Consider the following 19,157-nt stretch of genomic DNA (forward strand, 5'->3'; position numbering starts at 1 on the left):
TTAATTCACAAATTTAAAAGTCCTAGCAATTCATACATGCCCGGCAGCATGCCATGTACCTGAAAACAGATCCTAACAGCTGAATTTTCTTAAAGTTGTTAGAATTAAGGTCTTAAATACAGTAATAATACAAGAGGAAAAGAATCCTACCAAGGGCTGACACAGGCACTGGGGGCATTGCTGGACTGCGCAGAAGAGCTGCTGAAGAGCACGCACAGTCTCTGGTGGTTCACAGGGTTCAGACAGTCCACCTAAAAGAGGAGGAACAAATAAGCACCCAAAAGTAGTACCATACTCCAACCTCAATGCATGTTCCCTTTTTTTTTTCTTTAAGATTTTATTTATCCATTTGAGAGACAGAGAGAGAGAGAGAGAGAGAGAAAGAGAATGCATGCAAACAAGTGGGGGAGGCGGGGACAGAGAGAGAAGCAGTCTATCTCCCCACTGAGCAGGAAGCCAGACTGGGACTCGATCCCAGGGCCCTGGAGTTGTAACCTGAGCTGAAGGCAGACGCCACCCAGGTGCCTCCCCATGCATGCATTCCCCTTGATTTGTGACACCTCCAGTCATCAATGAAAGGGTTCCGATGCAGACTGAAAACTGCCAGAAACTGAATAAATAAATGAGGAAATGGAGCATTTCATTTTTGAAACAAACAAACCAAAAAGTTTAAGTTAACTTAAAATTGCAAACAGAAGTCTAAATAGCTTGCTTTCCTAAATACTCTTCATTACTTACAGAACTCCATTAAATTATTTTGGAAGTAAATAGTTAACTAACTAGATCCATATGAAACAGTCTGAATGGATGGCTGGATATAACAGCAATCTTAAAAATTTAAATTCTCAGGTATTTATTTGCTTGTACTTTATACTGTTCTTGATCATTATATAGCCAACATTTGCTCTCTATTGAAAATCAAACAGTACAGAGATACATGAAAAATTTCATGAAGTACATAAAGCATCTCCTCCTTTGATTTCACTCCACCTCCCAAAACGATAACTTTTGACTCTAAAGTTAAAAACCATGCAGTCTTTTTGCTAGTTTACACGCATTTACACACAAACACACCCACATACGAATACAAAGGTGATTTTGTTTTATAAAAATGAGAGGATGCTACATACAAAACGACTTGCTTTTTAACACTCAAAAATAAATCATGGGCTCTATCTAGGTTGTTCAATGAGATCCAATTCATTCTGCAAACAACTAGAACCAAGGCCTCAGCAAATAACCTTTTACATATATTCCTACAAAATGTAAGCTTTAGATAAAATGCTTACTTATTTCTGCAGAATAGGTTATAAAAGATCGGAATCCTGGACAATGGTGTATATATATATACATATATATGTATATATATATGTATATATATGTATATATATATGTATATATATATACATGGAAACTAAAACAGATCTCCCTATCACCTTATATAAATTTACACAAATGTATATAAACGCAAATTTACATACAATTTAACATAAGCATTTTTTCACACCACATTAACCATGGCTCTTATCACTTTCCTTTTTTTGCCAATCTCACAAACACTAGTGTACCACAAAGAAAGTAAGGTCCTGTTGTTATTTAGCACTTCCTCAACTTTCAGTGAATTAAGCATCTTTTTATTTGTTCTATTAAACAATTTCATATCCTCATTTACAGACAGGTTTTTTTTTTCATTAGTTTTCTTACAACCACTATCGGCAAATCTAATTTCCCCTCAATCTCTGTTTAAAAAGAATAAGGGCACTATCATAAATAACGTGAAGTGTTTATGCTAAATAAATAAGTCTGATATTTTCTAAAAACACATCCATTTTTTGCAGGAAGCTTCCGTCTCGTTCCCTCTCACAAGCATGAACAGGATCAAGGCCACATCACACCCACACCCACACCCACACCCAAGTCGGCCTTCCACAGATTTTACTCAGCTCCACCCTTCCCCCTACAGCAAAGCTCTTCCTACTTTACTGTGAACTCAGTGTGAGAAGTTCAAAACGCAGTTTCATTACTTTATATTCCTACTTCATACTTAAAGCAATACATAAGCCAACAGACTTAAGGTAAAAAAAAAAAAAAGGCATAGGAAGAAATAGTTAATAAATCTGCAATCTATCATATTTGTTTTTTTTTTTTTAAATCTGCCACAGCAGTCTTATAACACACCCTAAAAGTGCACCCAAAGTGCCTCACCTTTGTTGACCACACTGCATCACTTGGAATCAACCCTTTCTCTTCATCACCCTCAATTTTGCTTCCTGGTCTGCTGCTTGCCATAGCAGGTGCTTCCTTTGAATGAGCAAAAGGGTCTGCATTTTTTTGCTGAATTCTTCCTCCTCTGGCCCGATAATCAGCCAGCATTCTCCCCAAGCTCTGGCTATCCCCTAGATGCTCAGCAATTCTAGTGCTCACTAGCTCGTGGGAGGGCAAGACTTGAATAGACTTGGCCTGAACACTTCCATTCATGCCCTGAAGCCCCGAGAGATCTCTAAGCAGCTGCTTCTTCCGTCTGCTCTCCATTTCCTTGAACTCTTTATTGAGAAGAGGAGACCAGTAAACCTGCTCCGCGAAATAATCTCGGGTAGAGCATCTCATCCCCTTTTCAGTTAGAAGGAAGGGCTCCCGGAATGTGATTACTGGGGAGATACAGAGGATCACATCTTTCAATTCCTGTTTGAAGGCCAAAGAATAAGTCTTTCGTTTATCTTCAGAAGAGGTAACCTCCTCAGTAATATACAATCCAGTGTCATCCTGCAAAGGGTCTCTAAAGGCTCTCATCTGGCTTTTGGGGTCCTGTAGCTCATCTGTGTGCTGTGAAGGCTCTGGCTGCGCAGTGCCCGTGGCATCCTGTTGGTCGTCCACATGGAGCGGCAGCAACGATTCTGGGACGGATGGAAAGAGGGCACAGGGGATGCCTGCTGCCGGGCAAGCTGCTGTGGCATACTCCTGATGCTTCAAAGAGGCAACATCCTGTGGGACGCTTTTATTTTCCTGGTCACCCTTCTCAAACACGATCCTTGATTCCGGCAAACCGCTATCATCGGAGGGCAGAAGCTCTGGAGGGAAGTCAGGCTCCCGGGGGAGGGGGCTTCCGCTAAATGGCTCTTGAGCTGTCCCTCCATCCTCTCGTCCCTCGATCAGAGAATGGAAGGAAGGGTTTTGTGCTAACGTAGGAGGCATTGCAAATTCATCCATAAGGAAGGAGATTTCCAGTTGCGAATGATAAGCTACACAGATCATAAATATTAGGATCTCCTTAACTCTAGCCAGCTCATAATCAGAGCCTCCTCTGAGCTTGACTGTGCAGCCCAGGTGCTGTGGACAGCCTTCAAAAAACATCAGTGTTTTGGTTTGCTCTACAAATAAACAAATACAAAGTTTAAGAACACCGAGCTGGCAAGCCCTAAATCCGGACAGAGTTAATTCATCATCTTAATCTCCACAAGAAACCCTTTAAGCAAGATCACAGCTGCCAATCCTCATCTAACCACTGCTCACAAATATTTAGCATTATAACCAGATATTATTAATGGATATTAGATATTAGTGGGAGAAAGTAAACACTGTAGTACTGATGAGTTTTACTCATTTCCTCTTGTCCTTAATCTCTGGTGAATCTATGCTAAAGATCACTCACCACTAGGTAACTGAAACATCTGCATGTAAAATTTGTGACAGGTGCCCAGGTGGGGTTTTGTAAGCAGCTGGTCCATCGACATCACTAAATCACCTTGGGTCATCCGACTGATTCGTTCTAAAACTTGCTAGAACACAGAAACATATTACATTACAAAATTAGAGAATAAAATTCTCAGTAAATTTTACCTGGAAAATATGAAAATTTTAGAAATAAACCTCACAATTCATTTCCTTAATTTTAATTATATAATTAAATTGTATAATTTCCTTAATTTTAACTATAGGACAATTTTTTTTTTATTCTAAATTAGACTACTGGGGATCTCTGGGTGGCTCAGCAGTTTGGCGCCTGCCTTTGGCCCAGGGCATGGTCCTGGGGTCTGGGGATTGAGTCCCACATCAGGCTTCCTGCGTGGAGCCTGCTTCTACGTCTGCCTGTGCCTCTGCCTCTCTCTCTCTCTCTCTCTCTCTCTCTCTATATATATATATATATATATATATATATATATATATCTCACGAATAAATAAGTAAAATCTTTTTAAAATAAATAAATAAGTAAATAAATAAATAAATTAGACTACTCATATTAGTGACCTTATCAAAAGGTATTTAAGCATCATGCATTGGCATAGGATACTGAAGGGAAGGGGGAAAATTTCCTAGAACTGGCCTCTATCCTGAAGAGAGTAATTTTCCAAAAAAGACAACCATTTTTTTTTTAAGATTGTATTTATTTACTCATGAGAGAGAGAGAGAGAGAGAAAGGCCGAGACACAGGCAGAAGAAGCAGGCTCCATGCAGGGAGCCTGACGCAGGACTCGATCCCGGGTTTCCAGGATCCCGCCCCGGGCCGAAGGCAGTGCTAAACCGCTGAGCCACCCAGGCTGCCCGAGAGAATGTTTTCTACTTGTACAATTCCCCAAATAAAATGAGAGCTCAACAAAGACTACGTATTAACTAATGTCTATTACACCTTTGATCTTGTCAGCAACTATGAGTACTATATAATTAATTACACTTTCTCTCAGCCTGAGGTTCTACACTCTTAAAATAATGAAATGGCTGTCATGCCTTATTGTCCTACTTTCAAATATGGAATAGCAAATAGATTAAGATCCCTGAATATCAACCATGCATGCATATAAATTTTAAAAACTGAGATTTTTAAAATATTATATAAAAATGAAAAAATAATGACACTCACTGATTTTACATTAATGACCAAAGTAATGCCATGTTCTAGTAACATGTCTTGGGCAATCCGAGATACTGTTTTTTCAACTAAAACCAATGTGGGTCGAACATCAACTATTCGCTGAACATAATTCTTCAAGAATTCCCTTTCCTGAGGAAAAAAAAAAAACATCAAAACTATTATACCTGGTACAATTCAAGATCTAGAGATATTAAAATATCAGGATAGTCTGATTAATAATATTAATCTAAGCCTAAATTCTCTTATCCACAAGTCCATAAGCGAGTTACTTCAAACACAACTAAGAGTATTATTCATAATTCTGAATTGCCAGTAAGTGAAAGAGAGTTTCAAGAGAAACTCCATTTTCTGTCTAATTTTGAAGGATTTTCAGTTCTTAATAATTTATAATATGAAAGCCAAAATCCAATCAGCTCTCAGAGGTTAAAAAAAATAAAAATAAAAAAACCTCACCTCATAACTCCCCAAATGAAAGCAATTTCTATTTTTTTAATTATAGATTCCCCCATTACATTCCAAAATTAACCGGGGTAGCTCTTCTTTGGGTATCTGAATAAAGAACTCTTGAAAGATGCTATTTTAGCTTCTTTCTTATTCCAATCTCCCAGCAGATCATATTCTACCCAGAAGAGCTATAGTTAAAGATCTAAAACACAACACTTAATACAATTGCTTTATTGCAATAGGGGCTTTACTGCAGTGGTCTGGAACCAAACCTGCAATCTCGCTGGGGGATGCCTGTATCTACCCAAATTTCTGCTCCTTCCTTGGTTATTCCACACTGAGTGGACAGAAAAAAAAAAGAGAGAGAGAGAGAGAGAGAGAGAAAACTCAAATCAGCTGATTCTATCAATTCAAACTAAAATCTTCTATAGGTGTTTTTTTTTTCTTCTATAGGTGTTAAAGGTAAAATAAAATATGGTTTAAAGCACAAACAAGACATTTTAGGTTATGTGAATTAAATTATATTTCTTAAATACATGTTTGCCCAGAGCATACTCCTATAACACAGACAGACTTTAGTCAGCTAACCTAATCGCAAGAATGGAGTTAAAATAGAATGGATACATTTAAGTATAACTATGGATTTCAGTTACCCAGTTCATCCAAAACCAGCAATTTTACACATTTTAACAAATGCAATCAGGATAAGCCTTACAACCAATGTACTTGTGATCTAATTTTATTAAAAGTCTTCTACTGACACCTTCGGTGAAATGAAGAAAACTCCCAGCATCAAAGAATCTGTGATTCTAAGAACAATAATTGCATTTTTCCCTATTTCAGTTCAACAATGAGAAGTCACAGTAAATCAGAGATAGTAGGGACAGCATGATCCAGTTAAAACTCGATTTTTACTTATACACAACTGAATTCCAAAGAGGAAGCAGCAGTGTTCATTAAGGAACAGAGCAGAGTTCCTTCCATAAACCACAATTAAGTTTCTTTCTTCTGTTGCTGTCAATGATTTCAGTACAAAAGTGACTGCTCCTAATGCTCTAGGGGAAAATGTGCCTATCACCTATGAATTTTCAAGTAATGCTTTTCCTAAATATTTCTGGAACTGAATATAAGTATTTCTACTATAATATGATAAACGCATTCCTGAAAACCTCCCATTTTGAACAAATGCAAATGAAAATTAATTGTCTTTATGGGAGAAAAGGAATTGGGGCAAAAAACTTTTTAAACTGATACAACTTCATATCTAGTACACTAACAAAAATAATAATCAATACTTCAAGAAAGAACTTGGAACAGCCCAGACAGGTAGCTCAGCACAGCTGGAGGCTGCGTCAAGGGAACTTTAAAATGTACAACAGCAACTGCAACAGTACAACTAGAAACGGAGCTCTGAGGAGTGGAGCCATTAAGAGCCATCCAGGCAGGGCTGAGGGTACGTCTGTCTGGGGGAGAGGGTCCTTCGAGCAGGACAGCACTTTTAATTTCTTAAAACAGAGCCAAAAAGGTTCCTGCCTGTGTAACAGCTGAGCTGAGGCCAATTCTTCTTTCCAGCTGAGGGTTATAATCCTATGAAGCTATTCTGGGTCCCCTTGGTTAGGAAAAACCACAGAAATCAACACAATTTCCATCTGATGCTATCCCCTTTTACCAACCATGTATAAAGTAACTGGTATTCCAGAAACATGTGTTTTAGTAGGACAAACTATATTAGAAACTACGTATTGCCACTGGGAATCTGATAAGTTAGAAAAATCCTTAAAGTAAATCAATAACCCAAGCAGACAGAGAGGCCAGAATTCAGATTTTTCACTTTTTCTTCCATATATTCCCCAAAAGTCTTATGTTCCCTTGAACAACTTTGAAACTCTAAAAGGAATGACGGAGGTTTTGGCAAGCTTCCAAAGCAATACATAAAAAACGTCTTTTATGATAAATTTTTTAAATGAAACAAAAGTGATCAAGTTTCTCTGCCTGCCAAACTTAATCAGCTAGAGTGAGTTTTAAGAGTGTGCAAACACTATGGTACACAAAGATACCTCCATATCATTGTTTCAGAAAGAAGTCCTTACCTGAAGCACAATAGGATCAATGCAAGTAAATTTAGTTTCTTCTCTGTAGAGATACTCAATGGAACACTTCAACAGAAGAATTTTGGGATTTTTAATACAAGAATTCATCTACAAAACATGAAATTTGTTAAAGGCTTTTAAAGTCTATACTTTATAGACTTTCTTTAATATCTTTAAATTCATACTTTTCATAATTCTTCCTAAATTATCCCCTTATATTCGTATTGAAATACTCTCATTTAGGTCTTTTAAGGTATTCTCTTACATACTTTTTCAAAACAAACTGCTCAGAGCAATGCAGACTTCCTCAAAAATTGGCTTTGTTTCACTGATTCTATTTTAACCTAATCCTCTACACTCTTAGAAGTTTTTTTCTCAATATTGCAAGAATAGATATCCAGCTCTGGGTATGGAGGACAGGGGCATAAAGACAAGATATTTCACAAACTCACAGAGATCAGCAACTTTGAAAGCATAATTTAACCTTTCTAAAATTGAAGGAGTAGGAAGGAGAAAAGAATTAAAACACCTCCTGAGTAGATTCCATGCAGTTACAAATTGGCTAGCCAAACTGGGTAACAAGAAGTCAAAAAAGAAAACCTTAAAGTGTATCCAGAAACACAGACTCAAACAATACACCGTAACCACACAACCAGCCACCAGCATGACAGCCCAGGCCCTGCAAAGGAGGTTTTGGAGTGACCATGCTTATATACTCCAAACTGGTAAATGGTCTTCAAACAGTACACTCATCAGTTGAGGAACTACATTCAGGGCTTTTTTTTTTTTTTTTTTCTTTTTTTCTTAAGCAACTACAACTTAAAGATTCTCTCTAAATATGGTCAGTGGAACAAGACAGTCATTCATGCATATGTTTCTACCACTCCTATATACAAATTTCAATTCTGGAGATAAGCTCAACAAATTTATCTTAGTTCAACAGGTATCATTTAACTTGGCTTAAATTACTACTTTGATGGGTAATGTGCCTATTTTAATATGACTCTATGCAGAAATACTGACAATGGATCAAATCCAAGCAGTTTTATTTATCTATGGTCACTATTTTTGAATGGCTTCATGCCTTACAAAAAATGAATTAGTCTCTGTTTAGAGAAGAATGAAAAGAGGACTGCAGTTCACCCATCAAGTTGCCCAGACTAGAAATCCATCTGAGCTCTCGCTGTGACCAGATCAGTATCTCCAGAACTGGGGGGTCAGGGTATCTCTCTTTGAGGTGAGTTTCCGCAGTGATTGAGAAACACAGCAGGTTTGAAGCACTGCTACATCGATGGCTTTTCAAATTGTGAGGACCAAACCAATGGCTCTGGAAACACCTGCAGTGCCTACTTTAAAACCAGCCCCACTTGACGGGATGAACACTGGGTGTTATGCTATATGTTGGCAAATCAAACTCCAATAAAAACATATACAAAAAGAAAAGAAAAGCAGCCCCACCTTTCCCTTAGCCCCACATTCCCAATCCCTCAGACTGAATGAGAATTTCTAGGGGTTGGGCTTAGGATCTACATATTTAACGAGGTCCACAGGCGGCCCTGATATACCATGCACTTTGAGAATCAGTGACCTTCAGAATGAAGTTCACGACTCTTAATGGGATACAAAGCCTCTGGCTGCTTCCTCCAGCCTCATCCCCCTTCTCATCTTGCACCTTAGGATCTCAGAGATTCCTTAATCCACCAGTTTATCTCACATCATTCCTTCATGCTAGTGCTAAAAAGAGGCCTCAGGCCTGAAGACAAAGATAGAAGGTGAGAAGGATAACAGAACACCAGTGATTGTGCTGCAGCTCAGCCTTAGAAGAAAGAACAATGTTTTAAAATGCTAGCCCTCTGAAAGGACTCTAGTCTATTAGAGAAACTGTGTCTCCCTAAGATGTTGGAGGGTCAAGGGAGAAATGATACCAGTATCCTATCATTCTGTTGCTCTGGAAGCCTGACCCATCCTCCCTTCCTTCTTCTGTCTCATGAATTCTCATTGTCCAAATCCTAAACATAATCAGCTCTGGGAGACCTTTCCTGAACCTCCAAAATTTCACACCATAGCAGACACTGCTAATCACTCCTTGCTTTCTATTCTCCTTCTCTCCTGTGAGTAGGGCACCCCAACTTGTTGGTTTGGTACAGTGTCATTGTTTGCTGAACTTCACTGTTGAACAGATCACATTACCTTTTTATGTGCAATATTTTTGGTACAAACAAATCCATTGACAACCACAGAATCAAACTTCTTTCCACCTGGAATCTAATGAAACAAGAAAACAAAACTCAATGACATATTATTAGAATCCAGTCAGATGGATGCTATTATTTATTTCCATTTTTAACTTTAATTATATAATTAAATCAGAAGAGAAAGTTCCAGAATATAATTCTTCCTTTCAACAAATTATTAATGACATCTAGCATGACTGTCTATTTTCCCACCTCCTGCTCTCTATTATCTCATCTGGTACTCTAAAATACCCATATGACCGAACTGGCAACTAAAACCATTACGAAATCAACATCATAGGCAAAAAATACATATAAGACTCCACTACTATCTAAATAAGGCAGTTACCCACTGTTTTTCCTCAGAACAGTGACAGTAATCTGTGGGAAGAGGTCTTCTCACAGATGATGTGTCAAGAAAAAGGAAGCAGGGCAGCCCTGGTGGCGCAGTGGTTTAGCGCCGCCTGCAGCCCAGGGCGTGATCTAGAGACCCTGGATCGAGTCCCACATCAGGCTCTCTGCATGGAGCCTACTTCTCCCTCTGCCTGTGTCTCTGCCTCTCTCTCTCTCTCCCTCTCTCTCTCTCTGCATCTCTATGAATAAATAAATAAAATCTTTAAAAAAAAGAAAAAGGAAGCAAAAAAGGAAGAAACCAGATTTGTTTGGTTTCCCAGCTCCATGCCCAACTCACCCCTTCCATTCACTTCTCACTTCCTATAGGTGGCTTCTATGACCCCTAAGTGCACTGCTAATAAAGAGTAGAGAGAAAAACTTCCCCCTCCCTACTTAGAACCCGTTTTAGATTACCACTAAAAGACAAATTACTAGCAGGCCCACCCCATCAGTTCTAAGCGTTAGAAAAGCACTAGCAGAGCTCACTTTTTTAATATGGACAAACTGACGGATATCCATGTCGTCATCCCGGTTCTTGACATCAGGTCGGACTGTCTGAACCACCTGGCAGACCAGTGATACAATGATGTCCCTCCAAGACGGTGACAATGACTCATTATGGAGCAACTGTTGGAGCAGTGCCATCATGTGGTTATGATTAGCTGAACTACAAAAATGTCACAAGAAAGAAGTTTGCATAGTTAACCTTCTACTGTCAGAGATGGTAATTCTGAAGATGCATTACACAGCCTACAAAAAAACAAGCTTATGAATTATGCGCAAAGATGATATTTTCTTGAGCCAATCTTACTTTATCTGTACCTTAATGATTTTGCACATGAATGAAATCTGTATCTTCAATTAAGATAACCCCTTTAATTCAATGAAATTCTAACACATAAATTACAATTGGCACAGACAAATGCAGTTTAGGACTCTTGTTTTATAAGAAATTTCATCAGAACAGGCTTTATTTCCTAAGTAATCTTAGTATTTTTAATCTTAGGAGGAAGAACTACACATACGCCCATCACGTCATTGAAAATTATAAAAATGGAAAATTAACATCAAAAAGCTCACTGCCTTACAGCAACCTCTCCATGGCTTGTTTCTCTCCATTCTCCTCCCTCAGCAGCTCCAGGTTGTTATGATGCCAGCCCAAAGGTGTGAAAGGCAGCTCTTTGGATTTCTCCTCAACTCGACGATTAAATAAGGATTCTAAATATAAAATAAGAAATTGTACCTCACTGTTATGTTTAATGCCATGTACTTAATAGACTGAGAAAGTGCCAATTTATCTTTTTAAGTTTTTTTAACTTGGCCAATTCAAACTGCTGGTGTAAAAAAGCAAGGACATGTGTAAATATACAAAAAAATTAAGTGTAAGTTAGATCATCAATATTCACAACAGCCAAAATCAGAGGCAGAACAATGAAAAGCAAATTTACATTAAAGTAACTAGAACTCTCAAGCCAATAATTATAAATATGGCTTTTGAAAAACAAAAGGGATTTTTACAGTCCTTTCATTTCACTGGAGACATTAAAAAAGGGGCGGGGGAATGCCTTTCCCTGTAAAATCACAAACTAAAAGCTGCATTCAACAGAACTCTGAATGCCAGCAGAAGAACATATGATAGTGTGGGTGCTGAACTTTAAAGAGAAAAGCTCAGCTCTCACATATCTGAACGAATATAGGCCAGTGTAGACAATATATTCAGACAATTTTTTATAGTGTTTCTTTCTTGATATTAGAACAAAGGCCTTTTTTTTAAGCACAGCTTTTACAAAAGTGAACTGTAAAATTATTAAAACACGATAAATAATTTACGTAAAATCTTTTTCAAAAAGAATGAACATGGATTTAGACAAAAAGTAGATTGTATTAAAAGTTTTGCAAAAAGGATGCTCACTATACAATCACTGAAAAATGTGATTGAATAAACGGAAAGAGGTGGGAAATGCTTACAAAAATTCTCTAATCCTTCCCCCTCTTAAAGCAAACCAACCAACCAAAAGACTTTCAAGCTGTCTAGCATTACAAAGTAAAACATGTGTCCACAGTATGTGAGGTACAAAAACCGTACATTTTAATTATGTAAACAGCTGGCCTATAAACTTCTAGTTGAACCAGATGTTCAGTGGTGAATTCAGCAATACTGCTAAATTATGAGAACTTATCTGAGGTCTGAGCTGTGGAGTGTTACGATCTAATTACGTCTTTACCCCACAGTAGGATAAGTAGGGAAGGTATAAGAGAAGGCTGTCTTCTTCTATACTGCCTTTCGTCCCCAAGAAATTGATCAGCAGAGTCAGTTCTTTATCTCTTCTCCCCATGTCTCTTCCCAATTCCACAGGACAAGCAGCATCCTCAAATGGATGAGACTGAGGATGAAATCTCCCTGGGGGCTTTTTGACAAGTTTGAGAATCCTTGATGATATGTGTATCAACACTTAATATTATATTCATGATTCGGAAAGCATAAACTATGCCTTTAAAAGAATAAAATTCAAATTCTATTTAAAAGCTTTTAAACAACTTCTTTTCAGATCAGATGTCTTCTCTCAAACCTAGTCCAAGTTTATATTTTTAATTCCCAACATTCTCAGAGTTACCATGCATATTAAAACCTGTGCTGCCATAGCACTAAAGTAATATTTATTTTCAGTACGTACTCTGTGCCAATCAATGTGCTAGGACCCAAGTACATCCTCACAAATTAGACCCACTATCCCATGTACAGCTTTTGATAAAATTACCTTTGATGAAGGCGTCACTTATTGAGAGTTGTTGTCCTCCATTGTCAGAAATCAAATATTCTGCATACCAGGGAGAGAGCAGAGGAGGAAGAAAAGGAGACTTATGACTATAACACGCCGCGTAATTATACAGAGAACACACCTACACACAAAGTATTACTCATACTAAACCCAACTCTGCCCCACCAATTCAAGAAAGCTTTAGGCTAAAATGTATCTTTATCCTTATTCCACACACTTCTTGCTACATTTAAGAGACTTGAATAATAACTCAACAGAACCTTGAAGCAGTAATGCCAGATAATCTTTAACAGATTGCTTTTCCCTTTATAAGGCTGAGCCAGTTTATGAAAATTGAAATCTTCAGTAATTTAGGTATGACAAGCCTAAAAAGTTACACTATTTTTTCTCATGTATAACTGTATGATTTCACAAATAATCACTCTATGTACAAAAGAGTTCATAGACAGAGAAGACACTCAAAACAATAAAAGGTTCTGTTTTTGTTTTTGTTTTTCAAATTCTAGGCTACGTGTTACAAAGCATAAATAATACAAAAGTGACATTGGCAAGGAATGAGTTAAATCATCAGGGTTTAAGAGCTTTCAAATTCGGGTTTCAGTTTTTCAAAATTCTAACTGAACACTGGCAAATAGTTGCCATAACTGAACACTTGTAGTGTTCTTTTAGAACTTTAGAATATGATTTTTCTTACAAGTGAAACTTATTCTTTACTTCCCCATGAACTTTTTTTTGCGTCCGTGACCAAGCATAGCTCAGTAAAGTTCTTTCTACTATGCAAACTAAACCACAGTGTATTTTAAGCCTTTCAAAATAAAGGTTCTCCACAAAATTCTTTCCAAGTAGACTTCACTTATAGCAAATGAGCTTCAGAAGCTGCTATGTTTATAAGCCAATATGCTCATTCTTTCAACAAGAAAGCAGAGAAAAAGTTTTACATTGAAAATTCAAAGTGTACCATGCCGAATACAATAAATTAAGTATGTGGACAAATAAAAACATTATATACTTTATTTCTACACCTCCGACACAGAAATAAGCAATGCCAACCTGTTTGTTCAACTAATATATTGGCTTTCAAGCTTTACTTTTCATACTAAAGATTAAGTATATATATGTATATACGTATATATGAGATGATGATTTTCAAACATACAGAAAATACTGTATACCCTTCACCTAGATTCAACAATTGTTAACAATCAGCATCTGATTCCTATCTACATGTATGTATTTTTCCCTAACCATATGAAGCTATACACATCATAACACTTGACCACCAATACTTTAGTATACATTTCTTAAAAATAAGGGCATTCTTCTCTATAGCCAAAATATCATTTACATACTTAAGAAAATTGACGTCTTTTAAAAAAAAATTGACAGTGTTTTAATATGAAATTAAGGCACATTCTCCAAATTTATCTGTCCCCAAAATGCTTTAATAAATTTTTTGCCTCAAACCTGGATCTAGTAAGGTTCATATGCTACATTTCCTTCATTCTCTTTTAGTCCAAAGAAAACCCCCAACCTTTTTACTTTGTCATGATATTGAATTTTGAAAGAACTCAGGGCACATGTCCTGTGGAATGTCCCATATTCTACACTTGACCAGACTGTTTCCTCATGGTGCTGTTTAACTTGCTTCTATAGATTTTCCTATAAATGGGAAGTTAGATCTAGAGGCTCATAGAAGCTATGATTTTCACTTCTCTAGGTTCAATTCACTAACTTGTCAAGACTGGTTCAGAATCTGGCTTGCAACACATAACAAAGTATATTTTAACTGTACAACTCCCCAAGCTTTACCAATAGTGAAAAACTAAACAAGCAAGATCGCACTGTTCCAGCTTTACAAGTTTATGAAAATGAGAGGTTTGCTTACATAAGATAAAAAAATACCAGGTATTTTTTAAGTACAGATATGTCAATTTTAGAAATCCAAATTTCCTCAGCCTTGGAAGATAATGAATTATTCCTAAGAAAATATTTAACAAATATCCTTTAACTTCAATGAAAAAATAAAAATCACCCATTCCCATTTATATTTTAAGAGGATGGAAAAACGGAGACAGACGAGTGTATTATTCTTTCACCTTACTACACTTCACTGTGACGATCTTTACTTTCTGGTAATTGGTGTTAATCTTAACTACAAAGCAAAAAATAAAAATAAAAAATATAAAAAATAAAAAATTATTGTACTCAACTTCACAAAAATAGAAAAAGAACAATTCTTGTTAGTATGCTAAAAACTAACAGGATGGAACTGTGAAAGCCAGAAACTTTTATTAAAGGATTTAAAAGTCCTCAAATTTTAGACTCCTAGTTGCACATGACCTTAATAATTACCCCCTTTCTGATGTTGGAATGTTCTCCATTATATCCTTACTGAATAGGCTAAAGGATTCCTTACATTTCTTATAATTCTTTTAAAATTCTAGATCTAGATTTCTCATTTCAGATTCAGAGTTAAAAGGAAACTTAGAAGTCACCAAGTCTACTTAACCTTTTATCCAATGTAGGCATCAGTCCTCAATGACTCTGAAAGGTGGACATTCAGATACCACCTGAACACCTCCAGGACACAGCAGCAAAAGCTCACTCCTGCTAACTCCTGAACCTAGCTTTTCCTTCAGCCATACACTAAATAAACAATTTCTCTCAGGCAACATCAGATCAACTATCAAGAACAGTTTTCTCCAGAGTACTAATAGTAAACTTTGTAAGCCTAATTACTTTCTTTTATATTTAAATGTGTTAAGTTTCATCCTATTGGTCTCAGTCTACTGCTTAAGAAAATAAAGATCTTTAGATTCCATTCTGCTATCCAACATGTTATTCTTTCCATACTTGAATGATTTGTGAATCTGGAAAACATTAAAAGTACTGACCAAAAACTTGCTGAGCTACATGGAATAAAGACAGCCCTATAGCATAACCTGTGAGCATCCCTCTCCTTTTGCTATCAGGTTACTCTTTCAATATTTGGCACAATCATTATACAAAGTACAAATCCATGTGTTCTATTAATAGTGACATTACTAAGTTCTTACAACTGCCAAACACACTAATCTCTTTAATGTGTGCTTTTTATATAGAGACTCATAGAGACTCCAGAACGTGTGCTTTTAAAAGGTAAATATAACTACTGCCTGTAACTCCCCCTTTAACATATTTCAAATGTGAAACTGTCCTCTGTCCACAAGGTTACTGAGATCGTTAAATGTCTTATAAACATAAAAGACAACAGTATCTACCACAGTCTTCTGAGCTAACAATCTCACACCACCATAAAAGAAGGAAATGAGATTGTTGTTTATTTTAGTTAACCAACACTGGTGCCCAGGCACCAACCAACCCCTTTTCTAAATAATACAGTACATCCTCTTCATTAATTTTTTCTACAATATTGTCAACTTCCAACGTCAAATCAAAAACTTTTTTTTTTACAAAATTTTAATGCCTCTGTCACTAGAATCATCTGAACCTCCTTTTCTCCCTAATTCTTCAAAGATAACAAACCCTGGCCCCATGATCACAGCTCTAAATTCTTTTAATAACCTGATATATATTTTGCCTGAATCTGGCAAAAGACTTATTTGAAATAACCAGGCATTCTCTATCTTCATTATCTTGGACTTGACTTTCCTTTTAACCATATGTGTTTTTTCCTGATAAAATTATCATGATGGGGGCGAGGGGGAGAAGCTTCAATTAATATTGTATCAACTTCCCCATAGTAGTGTCCTTTCTTTGTATCACAATTTTCAAAATCTTTTCGGAGACATCACTGGCATTTACTCCATCCACCAGTGCAATCTGGACCCACATCTGTCATTTCTATTACAAAAGCATCACCCAGTATGCTCCAGGGGAACCACAGTTCATCTCATCCAAGTGTCATGTCTACTCCACTGTCCTTTCATACTCACTCAAAAGTTTTCCACCATGTTTACGATTTATTTTGAGAATTCCCACAAAGATATGTATCTTACTCATGTTTAATGCTAGTCAAGTCTCCTCTTTTACCACATCCTCTCTAAATTTCTAGTTTTTAATAAAATATACCTTTTTATTACTATAACTTGCTATTGTTTCAATTTCTTATTTAAATTCCATTTAGTTAACATATAGTACAATATTAATTTCAGCAGAATTTAGTGATTCATCACTTACATATAAACTTCAATGCTCATCACAAGTGCCTTCCCTAATACCCATCACCCATTAGCCCATCCCCCTGCCCACCTTCCCTCCATCAACCTTCAGATTGTTCTCTATAGATAGGTAAGTCTATTTTATGGTTTGCCCCTCTTCTTTTTTCCCATTACTGTAACCCTTAAAGCTTTCTTACCACATCTTGAAGATAATGGTTAATATTGACAATCATCAGAAATTAGTCACAGAATTTGTTTCCAATTATTTTAACATAGATGTTTAGATTCAAAAGCTTCTCTTTCCTGACCATATTTTTAGATGCAAAAATAGTAAGTAGCAAGGAATTAGACAGCATTTCCAATCTAAGGAAACAAACCAACTTTAGAGAGCTAAATGTTAAAAATTCAAGTTCCAGGTGAAATCATGGAATAAGTTGTTTCATCTTTATAATGATATTTTAGTAGTTACTACAACATAATGAAATCTCACAATTACTTATGTAGGTATTTATTTATTTATTTATTTACTTTTACATAATACCTCTTTAGGGCTAAAATTGAATTTGGCTTTTAATTATATCCAATGAAGTGAATCTCGACACATCCGTTTTTTAAAAATATTTCATTTTTTATGTACTACTAGATTAGATTTTAGCAATGATTTATTTTTCCTTTTATACCGAATGTCTTTTGAATATGGCCATTATTATTTTTGAGTCAGCAGAATAAACCCTCAAATAAGACAACTATATAACAGCTATAACAAATTCACTTTGTATTACTCAGAAAGACTTTTTTTATAAATATGGCATATACATCATCACAAGCTCTTTTTTTGTTGTTGAGGTGGACACAAGAATGATATTTTATTGACAAAGGAAAACAACTACTGTGTGGCCTAGGAGTACACGTGAGAGTACGATCAACATGATCCTTCCCTGCAGACAAACATCCGTGAGAAGCTTCATCATGGTTAGAAACCATGGAAAAAATACAATGATATCAGGACAGAAATTTGAATCTTCCATCTGTTCTTTCCATAAGAAGCACATTAAATTATAGTAGAAAGAGGTTTTGGACCGTGTATTTTCCCAATACAGTTTAAGCACCTGAGAAGATTTAGTGAAATACTATGTTACTGGTTAATAGCAGAAGCAAATAGGCTTTAAAATGTTAAAGAAAGAGAAATGAATAGAGCAGAACATCCATGTTATAAATGCAAAGAAATGCCACCTTGGAAGTTGCACATTATGCCAAGGGAAGAGCAGTGGTAGTAGTTCCTGATAAAGAGGTCATTCTTTTTAAAGATTTGTACAAGTAAAGCTTTAAATTGGGTGTGGTGGTACTGAGGGAGAAAACGAGAAATCCAAGGAATCAACCAAAAAAAGTCTGCGGAGGAGGTGTGGGGAAGCTGAGAAAGGGTGGAACAGAACCCAACACCCAAGCCCCTCCGCCACATGGGACAGAGGAAGCCAGGAGGACAGGCTGCCTGAGATCCTGGGGCCCAGCTCTCCAGCCTGTTGCTGGATTCCAGACGGGAACTACCTCCTACCTTTTTGGTCAGCAGGGTGAGGGGGCACATGTGGGTACTTGGAGGGCTTCTTGATATGGAAGTTCACGTTGTCCAGCTCCACGTTCAGGCTGATGGAAGCGGCTGAGTCACTGTCCACTGTGGACTGGAAACTGCTGACTGATGTGCGCTTGCTAGGACTGGCAGAGTCTTTTAGTGTCGGGGGGAAAGAGATATAGGGAGAGGAGGCGGGTAAAAATGGGTTTCACCAGGGTATCGGAGGAAAGGAGAAAAATGTTCTTTTAATATACAAGCCCAATGTGCAATACCAAAATGGATACAGTATTTTCATGTACTTCTGTGGAGACTTCATAGAATTTGGACACATTAAATAGGAGTTTTTAAGATGGAGAAATATATTGGAGGTTCTGCAGAGAGAGAGTCTGGTATCATAGTGAAGAGGTGAGAAAGTTGTCTGCTGCGATATTAGCTCAGAGTTATTTTTAAGCTGCTGCAAACTAGAGACTATGGCAAAATCTGAAAACGCCAGTAGCCTAACAAGTTGGTTTCTTAAGAAAATACTGTATCTAGAACAAGGATGGCTATCGGATGTTTACATTTAGATGGTGCTATACAACTTAAAACAGAACTGTTTCAACTAAAACAAAACACCCATAT

General features: G+C 36.9%; 1 protein-coding gene across 5 annotated transcripts in view; it reads right to left on the bottom strand.

Annotated features, from left to right (window-relative positions):
* The window catches only part of PIKFYVE (phosphoinositide kinase, FYVE-type zinc finger containing), an 83,343-nt gene that overhangs the window by 31,411 nt on the left and 32,775 nt on the right, over positions 1–19,157 (bottom strand). For 3 of the 5 annotated variants that reach the window (XM_072813226.1, XM_072813227.1, XM_072813225.1), the window contains 10 exons: positions 18,522–18,689; positions 12,789–12,848; positions 11,118–11,247; positions 10,516–10,696; positions 9,593–9,667; positions 7,403–7,510; positions 4,857–4,997; positions 3,650–3,776; positions 2,206–3,368; positions 151–251 (listed from right to left, as the gene is read on the bottom strand). In XM_072813226.1, coding sequence (XP_072669327.1) covers positions 151–251; positions 2,206–3,368; positions 3,650–3,776; positions 4,857–4,997; positions 7,403–7,510; positions 9,593–9,667; positions 10,516–10,696; positions 11,118–11,247; positions 12,789–12,848; positions 18,522–18,689 — 2,254 coding nt within the window. Of the gene's footprint in view, positions 1–150; positions 252–2,205; positions 3,369–3,649; positions 3,777–4,856; positions 4,998–7,402; positions 7,511–9,592; positions 9,668–10,515; positions 10,697–11,117; positions 11,248–12,788; positions 12,849–18,510; positions 18,690–19,157 lie in introns of those variants that run through there. The other 2 variants (XM_072813228.1, XM_072813229.1) reach the window with 2 other exon arrangements.

Source organism: Canis lupus, chromosome 36, assembly GCF_048164855.1.
Source record: "Canis lupus baileyi chromosome 36, mCanLup2.hap1, whole genome shotgun sequence".
In the NCBI taxonomy this organism is placed as follows: domain Eukaryota; kingdom Metazoa; phylum Chordata; class Mammalia; order Carnivora; family Canidae; genus Canis; species Canis lupus.